General features: G+C 38.4%; 1 protein-coding gene across 10 annotated transcripts in view; it reads left to right on the forward strand.

Annotated features, from left to right (window-relative positions):
• The first annotated feature begins 902 nt into the window (after positions 1-902).
• The window catches only part of CFAP54 (cilia and flagella associated protein 54), a 105,611-nt gene continuing 90,616 nt past the window's right edge, over positions 903-15,897 (forward strand). For 7 of the 10 annotated variants that reach the window (XM_085223458.1, XM_085223507.1, XM_085223483.1 and 4 more), the window contains exons 1-4: positions 904-1,133; positions 7,609-7,714; positions 13,127-13,273; positions 14,412-14,583. In XM_085223458.1, the coding sequence (XP_085079584.1) occupies positions 961-1,133; positions 7,609-7,714; positions 13,127-13,273; positions 14,412-14,583 (598 nt within the window). In that variant the 5' untranslated portion in view covers positions 904-960. Of the gene's footprint in view, positions 1,134-7,608; positions 7,715-13,126; positions 13,274-14,411; positions 14,584-15,897 lie in introns of all 10 variants that reach the window. The other 3 variants (XM_085223498.1, XM_085223513.1, XM_085223523.1) reach the window with 1 other exon arrangement.

The raw sequence follows: 15,897 nt of genomic DNA on the forward strand, positions 1-15,897 counted from the left end.
AATCCCAGGAACTCAGCCCTTTGCTCCCACCTAAATGCCATTGTCTTCCAAATGACTCTGTATACATGAGCAGCCTCTCGTGGCTCCTGGTACCATCTTCTCCATGCCACGTGATTCTGGTTGGATGGTGGAGACACACAGCTCTCAGAGGGTAACAATATGAAATTGGTGTGTGAAATGAGTCAGATGCATTAGTCAGAACGTAATTTAAATTTGTGCACATTTCCCATAGCATTTGAGTGATTCCTGTGTCATTTTGCTGGCCTGCAAAATGCACTGTTTTCTGGTTCCTCATGCTGATGCTTACTATGAGCTATGGTATGCACCATTCAGGTGCTTCTTTGGCCACCCTGTACTGCCCATCCTTTGTCAGTCCTTGCCACAAAATGGCAGCCAGGGCCAGCTGCAGACTGGTGCTCACTGCACACCAATCGCTCCTCAGCTTTTGCAGTTAAGGATCACGTCCCTCATGTCCAGGAATGCAGATATTGGCCTGGTTTCTTTCCCCTCCTTCCCAAACGCCTTTACAGTAGTGCCTACAGAGAAGCTGAAAGAACCCCGGTTGCCATGGCTGCCTCCAGCAGGGCTGATCGACTCAGCCAGGTTGTTTCCCAGCGTGCCGCCGTTGTTTTTACAGGCAGATAACGCTGTTCAGAGGGCTAGCAGAGAAGGGCTTTTTTGCTCTTTTCTCTGTGGCAGTGCGGGAAGCCTGCTATGCGATGCAATCAGCAAGTTCAAAGCAACGTCCCGAGCCAAACATCCATTTCAAACAGCTCCTGTAAGCCAGCTGCCGTATGGCACCGCTGACACCGGGGTGCCGTGACGCACAGCCGGGACACGCTGGGCCAACGGGCTGCTCCAGCCGCCAGAGCTGCCTCTGCCGGGCCCCGTCGGGCCGCCATCTCCCCGCCGCCGTTGCCTGGCGACGCCGCCGCGTCCCCTCCGCGGCCGGGCCGGAGCATGGCGGAACCCGCAGAGCCGCCGCGGCCGGCTGCTTTCTTCGGGGCCGTGGCGTCGGGCAACCCGGTGGTGGACAGCCTGGATGCCGAGTTGCAGAACGTCCTGGGCTTCCTGCGGCGGCTGAGAGGCACAGGGGAGACCGAGCCGCAGCGGCACGAGCTGCACCGCCGCGGGTAGGGCAGCGTCCAGCCTGATCCGGGGAGCCCCTCTCCCTTCGGTTCTTCCCCGCTGTCGTCGCCGCCCCCCTCCAGCCTCACCCCCGCCCCCATCCCTTCCCAGACTCCCCTTACAGAGCAGCCACGGGGCAGGGGGCACTTCCCTCTCAGTTTCTCTAGTGGTGTGGCAAGCTGCTCAAATCTTTTTAGCTTTGCTTTTTATTTTCGCTTTTTCTGCTTTATTATCATAGAATCACAGAATCGTAGGGGTTGGAAGAGACCTGTGGGGATCTAGTCCTCCCCTCTGTTAAAGCAGGTTCCCTAGTTACATAGGAAGGAGTGCAGGCAGGTCTTGAATCTTTCCAGAGAAGGAGGCTCCAGCACCAATCTGGGCAGCCTGTTCAGCTCTGTCAGCCTCACAGTAAAGCAGTTCTTCATCCTGTTTGTAGTTCTGATGTAGTTTGTGCCCATTGCCCCTCGTCTCATTACTGTGTACCACTAAGAAGAACCTGATCTCCTCTGTTTGACTTGACTTATAGATAGTTATAAGCACGGATAAGATCTTTTCTCAACTTTCTCTTCTCTAGGCTGAACAGCCCCAGATCTTTCAGCCATGGAGATGTCCCAGGCTCCTTCTTCATGGCCCTCTTGAAAGAAGTTCTCTCTCTTTCTTGAACTGGATGCAGTTCTTTACATGTGGCCTCACCACAGCGTAGAGAGGAGGAGGATCATCTCTCTTGATCTGCTGGCCACACTCTTTTTAATACACCCTAAGATACCATTGGCCTTTTTGGCCACTACGGCACACTGCTGGATTGTGGCCAACTTGTCCACCAGGACATCTAAGTCCTTCTCTGCGGAGCTCCTCTCCAGGAGGTCATGCCCTAATTATCTTTTCCTAATTAAAATCCTCTCTCTCAAACATGAACAGCTCATGTTTCTGCACTTCCTAGCATTTAACACTGTTGGAAGAAAACATGAGGTGCTGTGGCTGTTGGCAGTGCCACTATTGGCTGTGTCAGAGCTGCTGGAGCTTTTCAGCAGGGAACCCCTCTTGCTATGCCAGAGCAGTTGGCAGCCCACCAGTAAGTGCTGCAGGTGCAAGCACGATGTGGATGGCATGCACATGCATTGAGAGCTGTGCCTGTGGCAAGGCAACATGAGGACAAGCCCACACAACTCTTTTTGTGCATGTGTCTGCGTCTATGTAGGTATATTTTTATATCCATCAATGCAGGCAGAACATATGGCAAGTGTATTTGTGCATATTTGTTTGCTCACATACATGCATATCTGTGGGTATGCATAAGTCTAAATTTTCTAATGCAGCTAATGTAGAGCAACTAAAATTGGAGAATGATTCACAGTTCATGCATATGTCTTATAGAGACTGTGCATTTTCTCATGTAGCTCTTTCTACTGTTAGGTACATTATGACACAAATGTTCAACTGCTTCTTTTAAACTAATTGTTAATTTTCCACACTTATTATTGGAACAATGTTCTATTCTAAATTTACAGATTTTTAACATTAATATGAAAATCTTCCAGGTTAACAAAATTCATTCAAAAGGAGCACAGCAGCTAGCTGTAAGGGTGGTTAGCTTATCACTATGTGCAACTTCTGACCTTACATATTTTGCTTGGTACTTTCTGAGATGCAGTCTGCAAACATTTCTTCTCTTAAGGAGCTGTACATATTTTAGGTGGTACACAAATTTGGCAGTCATTGATTTGTCTGCACGGAGATCTTTTGTTTTCTAAATATACTGGATTTCTAATTGGTTTATGTGGTGCGTTTGTCCCTAGGTCCAGGCCTACATCTGTCACACAGACAGGAGTCTTTGGGCTTTTGTCTCTAGCGTTTTATATATTGCTTCAGCAACTGATTTCTGTGCTTTGGTATTTTTAAGCCTTTCATTTACAGCTTCAGACTGTTTTTTTTTGCTTTAGCTGATCTGTATTCTTAGTTTGAAAGTATTCCCTGCAGGCCCCTCAGAGGAAGGAGTGCCACTCAGCTGCTCCACACAGCACCAATTCAGCAGAAAACTGCTGATAATGAACACATCCATTTTAACTTCTAGTTGTGAATTGGGCATACTGAATCTGATCTGTTTGCAGATATAATGCCAAGTAATTGGTTTCTGCATCCAGTGTCTCCAAGCCATACTTTACTTTCTCCTGTGGAATATTTTGATGTGAATAGGCTCTATCTTTTTAAAACTGGTATTTTGTAGATGTTTCCCATGTCCATGCTGGCTCAGCTGATATGAGAACGTTTCCCAATTTAAAGAATTTTGCAGCATTCATCACGAAGATGAGAACTAGCACTACCTGGGCTTGATTCCAGAAGCTGCTGATAGCAGTGATTCATGCTGGAACTCCAAGGCATTGAGAAAGTTACACAATATCAAACTCCCCATGGCTCTGCATCTTCTAACGTTCTTCGTATGTACACAGGCAATGCAGAGATGGAAGGCTGTAATTCTGATAATTAGCTCACACACTCAGGTAGCTAGCAAATTTACAGATATTTGATTGTGAAATTTATGCATTGTTTTTCCTTTTCCTCTTATTGCTCAAGTTTGGAATATGTGCTGCTTGCAGAACCAACCATAGTCTAGTTGTTTCTAAGAATTTCTGAAGGTAATAGCTGTTACAGATGGTTTCCTAAATGCTCTGAAGGTTCTTGCTTTGTCATTTGTCAAGCTACGTTTTCTGGCATGGGTTGGTGATCAAAGTGCTTGCTATTAGAGGAGCAAGAAAATGAGCTTCCACATGGTGCAGTTTAGAAGACTTTCAGTTTCATTGTTCCAGTGCTGTCAGCTTTGATGTTGATAAGTTAATATTAAGGCCATAGGTTAGGTACTTATAATGTCCTAATGTAAGAAATAAAAACACTGAATGTTTGCCTTGTACTGCAATTATGAATATTTTCCATTGGAAGAAGCAGTAAAAAGATTTTTTTTTTTCCATCAGGTAAATGAGAAGCTGTTTTAACCCATTTATCTGAGCAATATCAGAGAATTTCTGTGACCTATTGATTTTGTTTTCATATTGTGTGGTTTAGATACCCTCATTCAGTATGACATTTTTTGATCTGTATCAGAAAATCCTTTACTAATTCTAGTAAAGACATTTCACCCAGAAATAAATCCTCATGGGCCTTACGCTGTACAAAATATTATGGATTGAGCTTTCAGGAAAAGACTTTTATTATCCATAGAATGGCTGGAAATGAAGAAGTTACACCTTTGAGCCTGAACAGCCCAATTTTTCTGAGAATTCACTTGCTGCTCAACATGTTCTTCTGAGTTCTACAGCCTCTTTAAAAGAGAGACTTATTAGCTGTTTGGAAAGCATCTTGCTTTCCTTTGTTTGTGTAAGAAACATTCCTGTGTCATGCACTCACTTCTATTTAGTTATGACATTGTAGCAGATAGATTTTTACCTTAATCTCCCCCTTGATATTGACAGTCTAGTGAGATTTGTCACTAGTTTATTGCTGCAATGAAGAATCTCACTCATTAATAGAGTATTCAAAACAATAAAAAATGAAGATGACCTTCTCTGGGGGTTTTTCATCCGATCAGTCCTAAAGGGGTTTGTAAACTTACCTTCCAGACCTTTTTCCACAGCCATTACTGTCAGTTACTTTACAGACTGATAATTAGCTTTCTTCTCCCTCAAGTAGTGTCTATCAAACTTCTAGTATTCAAGAATCTTTTCCTGAGCTTCTTCCCTTGGTAGTCTAGGGAGCCCTGCTCAGAAACTCAATGGATTCTTTCCTGTGGAGCCTCTGACTGGACTGGTAGTCGTCTCTCAGTGTAAGAGATCAATAGCCACACAGGTTTTTAATTGCTTACAGATGGACCATGAGAAATACAGACCCCAAATAGAAGGCATATTTTACTATACAGGGCTATGATTTTCTATAAAGACATAATGTGCAAGAAGATTTTATTCAGGTTGTTGCTTTTGGCCTGGTTTATGCTTTTATTGCATTTTCTCTTTAGAATACACCTCTAGAATGTCCCATTTATTTCTTTGCTATTTACTTTGAAGAACTGAGAATCGTGCCAAGATGATACTTTTACGAAGAAAAAAGTGTTGTAATTCTTTGGTGTAGAGATCATTTTGACAAGTTGCTCATACAGCCATCTGTTTCACCTTGAAATGTGAAGGTGACTTGTAGCTTTTTGTGTAGGAAAATTGATGTTTCTGGTTATGGTTTTTTTTTCTTTCTTTCTTTTACTGGGAGTCTTATCATAAGATAAAATGAAAAGCTGTCTAGGAAACTGTAAAAGTGAATTTGAAGTTCCTGAATGTCAGGAAACAGCTGAAGAAAGTGTCTTGCATTCTAGCCTACCATCACTATCTTAGGAGAGTGAAAAAGTCCTGATATCTCACACCAAAAACCTCAAAGCTTAGATGTGTAAATTCAGCTAGAAGGTTATTTTCAAACAATAATTCCTCTCCTTCCAGTTGTTTCCCTTTCTTATAAATTGCTACCTATGAATAATTTAGCCATTGTGGTTTCACAGGCAGTCTTTGCTGAGGTTCCTGTAGAAACAATTAGTTAAGTGATTAAATGCAAGAGATGCCTGGCACTATGTACACTGTCAGTATTGTTAATTCTGTAACAGGATTCTTTTCAGAAAAATCCCTGTGCTTATTAGCAGTCTGTCTGATCGGTTATTGTTTCTAAGCTTGAATATAGATTTCTTTAAAAAATCTAAGTCAGCAAAGTAGTACAAAGGCACTAAGATGTCAAAGGCAGTCAGCAGGAACAACACAGCAAGCTGCAAGCAATCCAGGAGATTCCTGGAGTCAATTGAGGATAACTTTCTAGTTCAGGAATTGGACACATAAACCAGAGGTGAAGTGTCACTGGACCTGGTGCTCGCCAGTGCGGAGGAGATCATTAAAGAAATTGAGATTGGAGGCAGTTTGGACTGTAGCGACTATACCCTGGTTGAGTTTGTGATCTCAACGATATGGGCCAGGCAAAGAGTAGTCATGACCCTGAACTTCAAGAGAGTGAACTTCAGGCTGTTTAAGGAATTATTAGATGAGGTCTCCTGGGAAATTCTCCATAAGGAACATGGGAACAAAACAGAGCTGGCAGATCTTTAAGGACACTTCTCTGAGCGTACAAGCGCTCTCTGTCCTGCATAAGAAATCAAGCAGAGGAGGCAGGAAACCAGCATGGCTGAGCAAGGACCTGGTATATACTGATATGAGGTATGTTGGTCAGAAGAAGTAGTCAAAGGAGAGTATACCCCCTCTGATAAATGAGAAGGGAGAACTGGCTACAACAGGAGAAGGTAGAAGGTACTCACGAGTTCTTTGCCTCAGTCTTCACTTGCAATCAGTCTTCCCACATCTCTCATGTCCCTAAACCTCTAGGTGGGAGTTGGGGAAGCAAAATCCCTCCCACTGTAAAAGCAGGGCAAGTTTAAGACTGCATCATGAGGCTGAAAGTGTTCAAGTCTATGGGGTCAGACAACATGCATCTCAGTCTCCCTAAGGAATTGGCTGATGTGGTTACCAAGCTACTCTCAATCGTGTTTGAAAATTTGTGGCTCAGGTAAAATCTCTGGCGAATTGCAAAAGGGAAACATTACTCTCTTTTTTAAGAAAAAGTGAAAGACCCAGGGAACTACAGACTGGTGAACCTCATATCTGGGCCTCAGAAATCATGGCACGGATTCTTCTAGAAGATACATGGGTTGCTCTGAAAGTAGGATCTCTTAGGATAACAGACAGAGGCAACAGAAGAGCAAAGCAGCTATAGCCATAAAATCCTTTCTTTTTTAACAAATGTGTCATTTACTTGTTCTTTCATAGAGTTCCACATTACATGATTTAATATTTGTGAACTTTTCATGATAGATGCAGTTCAATGCTAGAGGCTTTTTAATAGGCCGAGGCTTTCTAATAGGCCTCTTTTTGGGATTCATGGTACAGTTCTATAGTTTATTTCACAGTTACAAGTTCTTAAGTCTGCTGCTTCTGGATAAGCATTGTTATTTTGAGATCTTTTCCCCCTGTTCAAAGTGTCTGTAGCTTCTTGTCCAACAATTGCTCTGAGTTGCAATCCATTGAGTTAATCCTTAAAATACCAAAGAGTTTCGTCAAAACTTTTCAAATTCTATCTGAAAAGTGGGACAGATTTTACACTTACGACCTTGTTTCAACATTACAAAAGAATTGATATTAATACATTCCAATAAGTATTTATATATGAGACAATTCATCCTTTTTAAAAATCTGTGCAATAAAGGCAGTTGACAGACATGAAACCCAGAAATGTCCTTGTCTGCTTGTTAAATCTAGCTTTAATGAACACTTGTTTTGAAATATTAGGAAGTTCAAATACATTTGGAAGAAGGAGGTTTTCACAATTTGAAGCTTTCTTGATTTGTTTACTTGTTATGATGGCTCTACTGCCAGTTTAATCTGGAACTTTTTTCTCCTGTATTTTTTTTAGAGCAAATACTCTGTTTAAGATTTGGATCAAATACAAGCCTCAACTGCCAGACTGGTATTACAATGACAAACTTTTGAAAGTTGGTGATTCCCTTGCTCAGATCAAAGTAAGTCATATCAAAACAGAAATGGTTCGATCACAATTTTTGTTTCATTATGTTTCTGTGTTACTTAAATTTTTAATCATATTTCATAGGAAGCTATTTAGAAAGTTGCAAAAACTTTTGCAAAATAATGCCAATGAGAGTAGGTAATTTATATCTCTTAATTATTATTGTAAAATCTCCCCATTTTTTTTTTTTTTTTTAATATTTGCTGTATCTGTATTTTCTATGCACCTATGTTGCTTTTTAAAGGTTTAACACTCAAAATCTTTATACAGTACTTGTTTGTAGTGGTGATTTGCAGCACAGAAATGTCAATTCAGTGCTCAGTTAAACAAAAGTGAATGTAAAGAATTGTCAGGGAGGAGGAGAACAGAGAACAAAAATCAGATTTCAATTAGACAGCTGTATGTATTAGTGGTGCTCTTACAGTCTTGAATTCAGTATGCACATATGGATGTAATTTATCTTTTTTGAGAAGACTAGAATTGCAACAAGAAAAGACTGAGGAGAGAGTAATGAGAATAACTAAAAACATGAAACAGCTTCCACATAATGAACAAAAGTTGGCTAAAACTATAAAATTAGGAGCAGAGATCATTGACCGGAGTGTGATGCAGGCCTCTGAATTCTGGAGTGAAAGAGGCTGAGTAAGGACAGATTGAATTCACTTCCAGTATAAGAACACTAAATGAAGTTAGTAGGTAACAAGTTCAGAGGAAAAGCAGGCTGACTATTCTCTGAATACATACTTAACCATGGAGTTTTTTGCTACAGGATAGTATGAGTGCTGAAAGTTTGTGTTCAAGAGGAAATAAGACAGATTCATTGAATCAGAGAAACATAGAATGGCCTGGGTTGAAAAAGGACCACAGTGATCATCTAGTTTCAACCCCCCTGCTACGTGCAGGGTCGTCAGCCACCAGACCAGGCTGCCCAGAGCCACATCCAGCCTGGCCTTGAATGCCTCCAGGGATGGGGCATCACAACCTCCTGGCAACCTGTTCCAGTGTGTCACCACCCTCTGTGTGAAAAACTTCCTCCTAATATGCAACCTAAACCTCTCCTGTCTCAGTTTAAAACCATTCCCCCTTGTCCTATCACTATCCATCCTAGTAAACAGTCGTTCACACTGCAATCTGTAGATTACTGAAGATTCTGAGAGTATCTGGGGGATATTTTAGGGCATGGTAATTCTTACCTAGTCATGTTTTACTGACTGCTCTTGGAGCTGGGATACTGGGCTAGTAACTACTGCCCTGACTCAGGAAGGCACTTACTGTGTTATGCTCTTTTATAATATTTGTCTTTTGTGTCTGCTGGGAAAAATACATCTGCCAAGGTACACTTATTACCTCAGTGATACTTGTATCAGAAGATCATGACATACCGTCTGGGACTTCCAAGGGTAGCAGTTAAAAAGAAAATTGAGAGAGAGCTCAGATATGTACTGTTGAAAACTAATTGCAAGTCATTCTAAGAGTAAGTAGTGTAGTTCTGTGTGATACAATTATGGAGCAGAAATGCTAAGGGATTACAGAATAGCTTGTTGATTATAAAGATTCAGTTCTTAATAAGTTGCTTGAGAAAATATACCTAAAGCTCAATGAGAATTTGCATAATTTAGAGAAGAGTACAGCTCATTAATAGATGCTATCTGCTTAGTGTGACTTTGTGTTTATAATGACCCATCAGTGGATTTTCCTACTTTTTTCCTAGGAATGTTTTAGAAGATCTTTGATCAATACTATGTTTCTAGGTTATAATTCTGCCTATTTAGTGAGCCTGTATTAGGAGACATTAGGAGATATTTTGATTATGTCCTTCAATCTTTCAGGCTTGTTTCAGACACAGATTTTTTTATATTATTCTTTTAAAGCATTGTTTGTAATAGAAAAATTGTATTTATAGCTCAAAAGCTACCAAAGCCTATAATTTATTTATAAAACTTTTCCATGGTTTTGGAATGGTTCTGTAACTTCTTTATTTTTTTAATATAATGGCAATAAAAAATAGATTAGACCAATTTTTTTTTTTTTTAATATAAATGAAATGTTAAATATTACTGAAATGTCAGCATGATTTCATTTGCTTTATGCTTGATATTCAGCTTACTATTAACAAATGTAATTTTAATATGATCAAGTCTCTATATTGTTCCACTCTGTATGATAAGCATCTGAGATTGTGTCTTGCAACAAACCTGACCCTATTGTTTAAATAATTATATTTTGTGGGTTCCTAAATAGTTATTGTAAACTTTTTTAGATGAAATGTTATTTTGATTTTTATGACAATATTGAAGAAAAAATATATTTAGATTTGTTTCCTGTTGAAGAAATGTGGTATTCTTGTTCTGTCCCCACCAGCAAAAGAAAAATAGGTAATTGGTACTGTGTTTAAACTGAAAATAATTTTTAAGATCACCCTATTGACTTTTCTATTAAGAAAGCAGTTAAATACCTATTGTCATGCTTTTTATTTTTATTATCATGCTGCTGTTAGGCATTTATTCTCTGACACAATCAGATTCCCCTAGATTTCACCTAGAAAAATAGCAGGCATCATTGGAAATGCATCAAGACATTTTTATGAGCCAGTTTTTGGAGGAATGTATCCCCTGAAACTATTCTCCTATTATACCCTTTGCTTATGGTGTCCAACAGGGATAAATGCTATTGATGTTACTTATGGACAGTGTTTATATGTTCATATGTGGCTATTGGGCCACCTTTACTGAAGACCTGGAGAAAGAAATGACGACCATGTAAATGTTGCAAAGTCTTATCTGCCCTAGAGAATTGCATAGTAGTGGCCTGCCTCCTAAATAGAGAACAGTAAGCTATAGCTGAACTGTAGCAATGCTGAACACTCACTGGTACGTTGAAAGCACATAGAAGAATTTGTAACTCTGGTACTATTATAAACGAAGATAAAGGCTCATGGTATAGATTTAGAAGTATTCACAGAAATTCTCATGGAAGTTCTTGAATAACAGCATTTGTTAATAGCTCCTTCATTGCCTGGGCAATTCCATTCATATTTTCTTCATATTCACATTTTCCTTAAGCTCTCATAGCTTCTGGGCCTAGGAATTGATTTGAGTATTATGCAGTGATTTTAGAGCTTGGAACTGCTGCTCTCACAATGCAGTCAGTAAAAAGTTACTTCAAATAAATCAAACCTTACCATCTTTGTTTTTCATTGACTTCCTATAGCATGACTCAAAGATGATAGTTTGGTCCTTGTATTCAAGGGGCTTCTTGGCATGGCCCAGTATTACCTAAATTAATCTAGAAGTGATTACAGATTAATTCCTCTGTTGTAATGTGGTGTTCTACTTTAAAGTTTTCAGTGTCATAGAAAAAATTGTCTTGTTGGCTAGGCTAAGACTTTGAAATGAGCTGTCCTCAGAACTCCCATTTTTAAGTGTGTTGCTTTGACATTTTTACAGATTTAGTTTTCACTGTATCCACATTCTTCTCAGGAGAAAAGAGGGAAAAAACATGTGATGGGTGTTAGTCACAAATTTCAGTGCATTATGGGAAAGACAAATGTGGTGTAACAGCAAGTTCTGTAATAAGTTCTGAATGCAGGCTAGAGTCTTTTCCATAATGAAGCATTCTTTTGGTCCCTCTTGATTCTTAGTTGGAAACTGTTGACGGTTATTTTAAAATTGAATCTTCCTTTATGTTCTGTAATGCTTAATGATACGTGGTCTTTTAAAATGAGTTATTGGTGATTGAGCACCAGCTTAACTTTCTGTCCCTTCAGCTGTTTGTTTTAATGCTATCTCACACTGAATTCCTTTCTATTACACATCTGCTTTTAGGACACACCTAAATTCATTATGTTACATATATTGAAATTAGATACCTGTTAGTCATCATACTAATCAGTACTGACTCATTTTTTTGCCCCCTCCCTCTGCTTCTATCTGTCTCTTATCTCCAGTCTTACACATGTATTTTAAACTGTCTGGGAGAGGAATCAGATTTTATTAGTTAGCAGCTGATGCATGGTTCTGATCCATTAGCACTGTTGTCACAACTGCCCGTGGAAAGTAAAAGTTTCTGTTCATCACCACTCCTTTTACCCAGCAAAGGTAATAGGGTAATGTGAGTAAGATTCCTTAGACATTAAAAAAATTCAGGGGAAGTGTGGTGGTGGGAATTTGAATGGAAAATAGTATAAGGAAATACTTTTGGATTTTCTGTGATTACACATCAAAGGACCGTTTTCTACAAATACAAATTAGCTATTTTTGTTCTTTCTAGAATTTATCATGATTGGTGTTTGTGTGGTCTAGCATTAGTGAAGTTGGTAGAGAAACCTCTAAATAGTGCTTGCTGTAGGAAGTGACAGAGGTGATTCAGTAAGTAAGTGGCACTTGGGCAGCTGAGTCACAGCTCACTGTCTCGGTAAGTATGATGTTAGAATGGATCAGAGTGCTGCCGGGGAGCTGAGTGCTGCATGACACAAAGCTCAGCATCCTGTTTCTTAACAGTTCTTAAAGTGTCAGTTCGACTTCTGCTACATTAATGCTGACCTCTTGGCTGCTTGTAGTTTCAGTATTCACTGGCTGTGTTTTTCTTCTCCTGCATCTTATTGAAAAAAATGAGCTTTGACACTGGGGAAAAGGGGGAGAGAAATGATATCTGATATTTTTTATAAATAAGGCTTTATGACATTTCTCAGAAGTGTAGCACCATTGTCATTACTGTTCACAAGCTGCAGGATATTCCAGGAATTTTGTTTGATTTTGATTTGATTTTGTTATTTTGATATTAGCCTAAGACCATACTCTACACTTGTTCTCTAATTGTCATATTGTAACAGAAATGCTAAGTCAGGGCTTGAAGCAGTGATTGAGCACCTGTCAGGAAGGCAGGTCCAACCCAGGAGAGCTCAGGTGCATGCAGTGCACCTGAGTGACCAGAAGGGATGTAATCAGGATGCACTCCTTCCAGACTTTATTGAAGGGTTAGCAGTGGAGGCAGGGGAATTTTCTGTTGGAGATCCCTGTATACCTGAGGCCTTCTGAAGATAAGGAGATCCGTTCTTTTGTTTCTGTGCCCAGAGCTGTTGTATTTGAGCAAGTCCTCACTTGCTGTAGCCTGAGACTTTGCTACTCTGCTGTTATTGCTGTGTTTTCCATCATGTTACAATGTTGCACATATTTATGACTAAAATTAACAAACTCTCTAATCACGAACTCTTCTTTTAAGCATTTTAGCCTTTGTATGCTAAGGGTTTTCACATTTGAAATAATATTGCTGAATGTTTGCGTGAAACCTTCTTGTTTTACTTCCAGCTGATGTTGATAGTTCTTACGTAAATATAAAAAAATGACACGTTTTATAGAAACAGATGTAATATGTAAACTATAAAAGTAACTATTTCTTCACTTTTCAGGAGTATAAGTTGGCACTTACACAGTGCTATGGAAGATACCTTCAGCAGTTCTGTTCTGTAAACCCTGATGATATCACAGATGATGAAAATCAATTTAAATCCACCTTTTTTCCAAATGGTTTCAGGGACAGAAATGCACCTCTTACGGTAGGATGCTGATTATTTTTCTTGTCAAAGACATTCAGTTTCAAAATAGGTAGTGTGTTTTATAACCCATAAATGTGCTTCATGTTACTCAATTAATTAAATATTAATGCATCTTTCATACCTTGGCTGTATGGATTACACAGAGTTAAGTTATATGAATAAGTGTTTATGCTTTTATGGCATAAGCCAACCTCTGTTGATGCTAAAAAGGCAATTTTCTCTGAACAGGTTTTGTTCTGAAATAGTTGCTAATAACCACTGTCAGAATCAGGGTATGGATCAAAGTTGATAACTGTCTTTTAATTGTTGTGTAAATTTCCATATGGTGTGATCTAAGAAATGGTCAGAATGCAAGAGAATTAAAACTTCATACTATATTTTTTATCGTATATATGCAAGAATACGCCTGAGAGTAACTTTGCATTACAATCAATAGATTATTTGCTCAGTATGGAAAAAAAATAAAAAAAAAAAAGAGGTTTTGTAAGTGTTCTAAGCTCTTGGGGAGATAAATGATCTCAAGATTATGTTGACAATCTTTTGTATTAACTTTCTTTTTAGGGATAGGTGTCTGCAATTTATTGCTTGTTATCCAAAAAAGAAAATGTTTCAGTTGGTACAGGGGGAGTGCTAAAGACGTACTGGATTTTATCTTAACCAGTGCTTTGCTGAGAAACTCTATTTTCAGTACATGGCGGATATTTTGAAATAAAAAAAGTAATGCAAGTAATAGAATAGATTGGCCAGAGAAGCTATAGAAACCCAGTCCCTGGAGGTGTAGGAGGCCTGTGTTGAAGATGAACAAATTAAATCCCAGTCTTTTGAGTACAGTTTATGTCTTAACATTCCTTCCCTCAACTATTTCAATGGTTCGCAGACTAGTGCATTTTCACGTTGTGGTACAGTAGAAACTGATCCAACCTAATAGTAAATAAACCTAATAGCTTTGACTCTTTTTTCCATAGTCTAATTCTCATTTAAATATTATGCTGATATTTTTTTTGCTTTGTTTTGTGTGTGTTTGTGCATACTTGATCTTTTCATGCTCAACATTTTATGATACTTAACTGATGTAAAAAATGTGTATCTATTTTAAATATGTGCATGTATATTTTACGTGTGTTTCCATGTGTTTTAGTTCCATGCTTTGCAAGAGAGGAATGTTTGCATTTATCAGATTGTTTGTAGCAGTGACAGAAATCTTCAGAAACAAGAGTCCCTGCAGACTTGTTTCAAAGTCTTGTCATCATTACGACTCACCATGCAAGTGGCTCTACCTCAGCAGAATTTGTGTTGGCTTATCTACAATGGTATCTTTGCATTTCTTTGCTAAACAAGTCATCTTGGACGTATTTTTAAGGTCAACAAGGGGGTTGAGAATAAATCTCTAGTTAGTTTTTAGTTTAGCAGTGAATTTTTTAAGATGTTTCTTGTTCTAAAATAACAGAGTTCTAAGTTTCTATGGTGTGCTTTTTATCAAATGGACAGTCAGAAAAATAATAGCTCTTTCATCATAGCTGTTGTTTGAGCGTATTAATGAAATGAAATCTGAGAGTGTGCAATAGGCATTTTTGGAAATTGAGATTAAAAAAAGCTCATAAGAATTCCTATCAGTAAGATATTTGTATTGATGATTTTTTTTTTTTGAAAAGGGAATTGCAGGTGAATGAATACAAAATGAAATCTTTGTATTTTTAAAAAAATGTTCTTCAAGTTTGCGGTTAATAACAAAACCCTTTCAAAAATTGCCACATAATATTACCACATTTACAAATTTGAATATATCTGTATATGATTTTAATGTGAATAAATACCTGAATTAGGAAAATTTTGAGGCAGAAAATGGAGCTTCTATGGACTAAATACAGTGAATAGTGTATCAAGACTCTTACTTCAAGACGACTACCAAAATATATATGTACTTTGAAAGATCATTCTACTTAGTCAAAACTTTGGACTATCATATTGTTCTATTATGGCTAGTTGTTGTAATATAAATTGAAGATATAATTTATTTTTAGTTTAATTTATCAAAAATACTGATATTTATCTCAGCTATAAACAGTTGAAATTCTTACATGTGTTTTCCTGGGCCTTATTACCTTCATCCTATCTAAGATGTGTTTTTGTTTATTTTGTTCTATGGGTAAATAATTAAAATTGAAATATAATCACTTGCCATTATTAAGTTCAATTATAGGCCTCTGTACCAAGCCTAGACAATAAGGAATTTTTTCCTCTGAATAGAGTTAATGTTAGGTAATAAGTCTGCCCAGTTCCCAAGCACTTTCCTGCAATTTGTGGCAACAGATTTTGTCTTACTACATTTGACTGATTAACAAAAATGAATCTTAAAAGTGCTTGCTAAATTCTTGTTCACTGGGATAATAACACCCTTCAAGCTATTACAATTGGCGTTGTGATGCGTTGTGATGCCACAGGTGTCCCTTTTTGAACAGTCACACAGACAGAAGAATAGACTTTTTTCTTTTCCCTAAGATTGTTTCCTAAGAACTTTTGTGTCTTTTATACTTCAAGGTTTTTTTTTTTTAAAGCAGTTTTGTGACATAGCCTAAATTAATTTTTTTTTGACAGGATTTTATTCATAAATGGCTTTGATGCTT

The sequence above is a fragment of the Meleagris gallopavo genome, chromosome 1 (genome assembly GCF_905368555.1).
Source record: "Meleagris gallopavo chromosome 1, MGAL_WU_HG_1.1, whole genome shotgun sequence".
NCBI classification, from domain to species: Eukaryota; Metazoa; Chordata; class Aves; order Galliformes; family Phasianidae; genus Meleagris; species Meleagris gallopavo.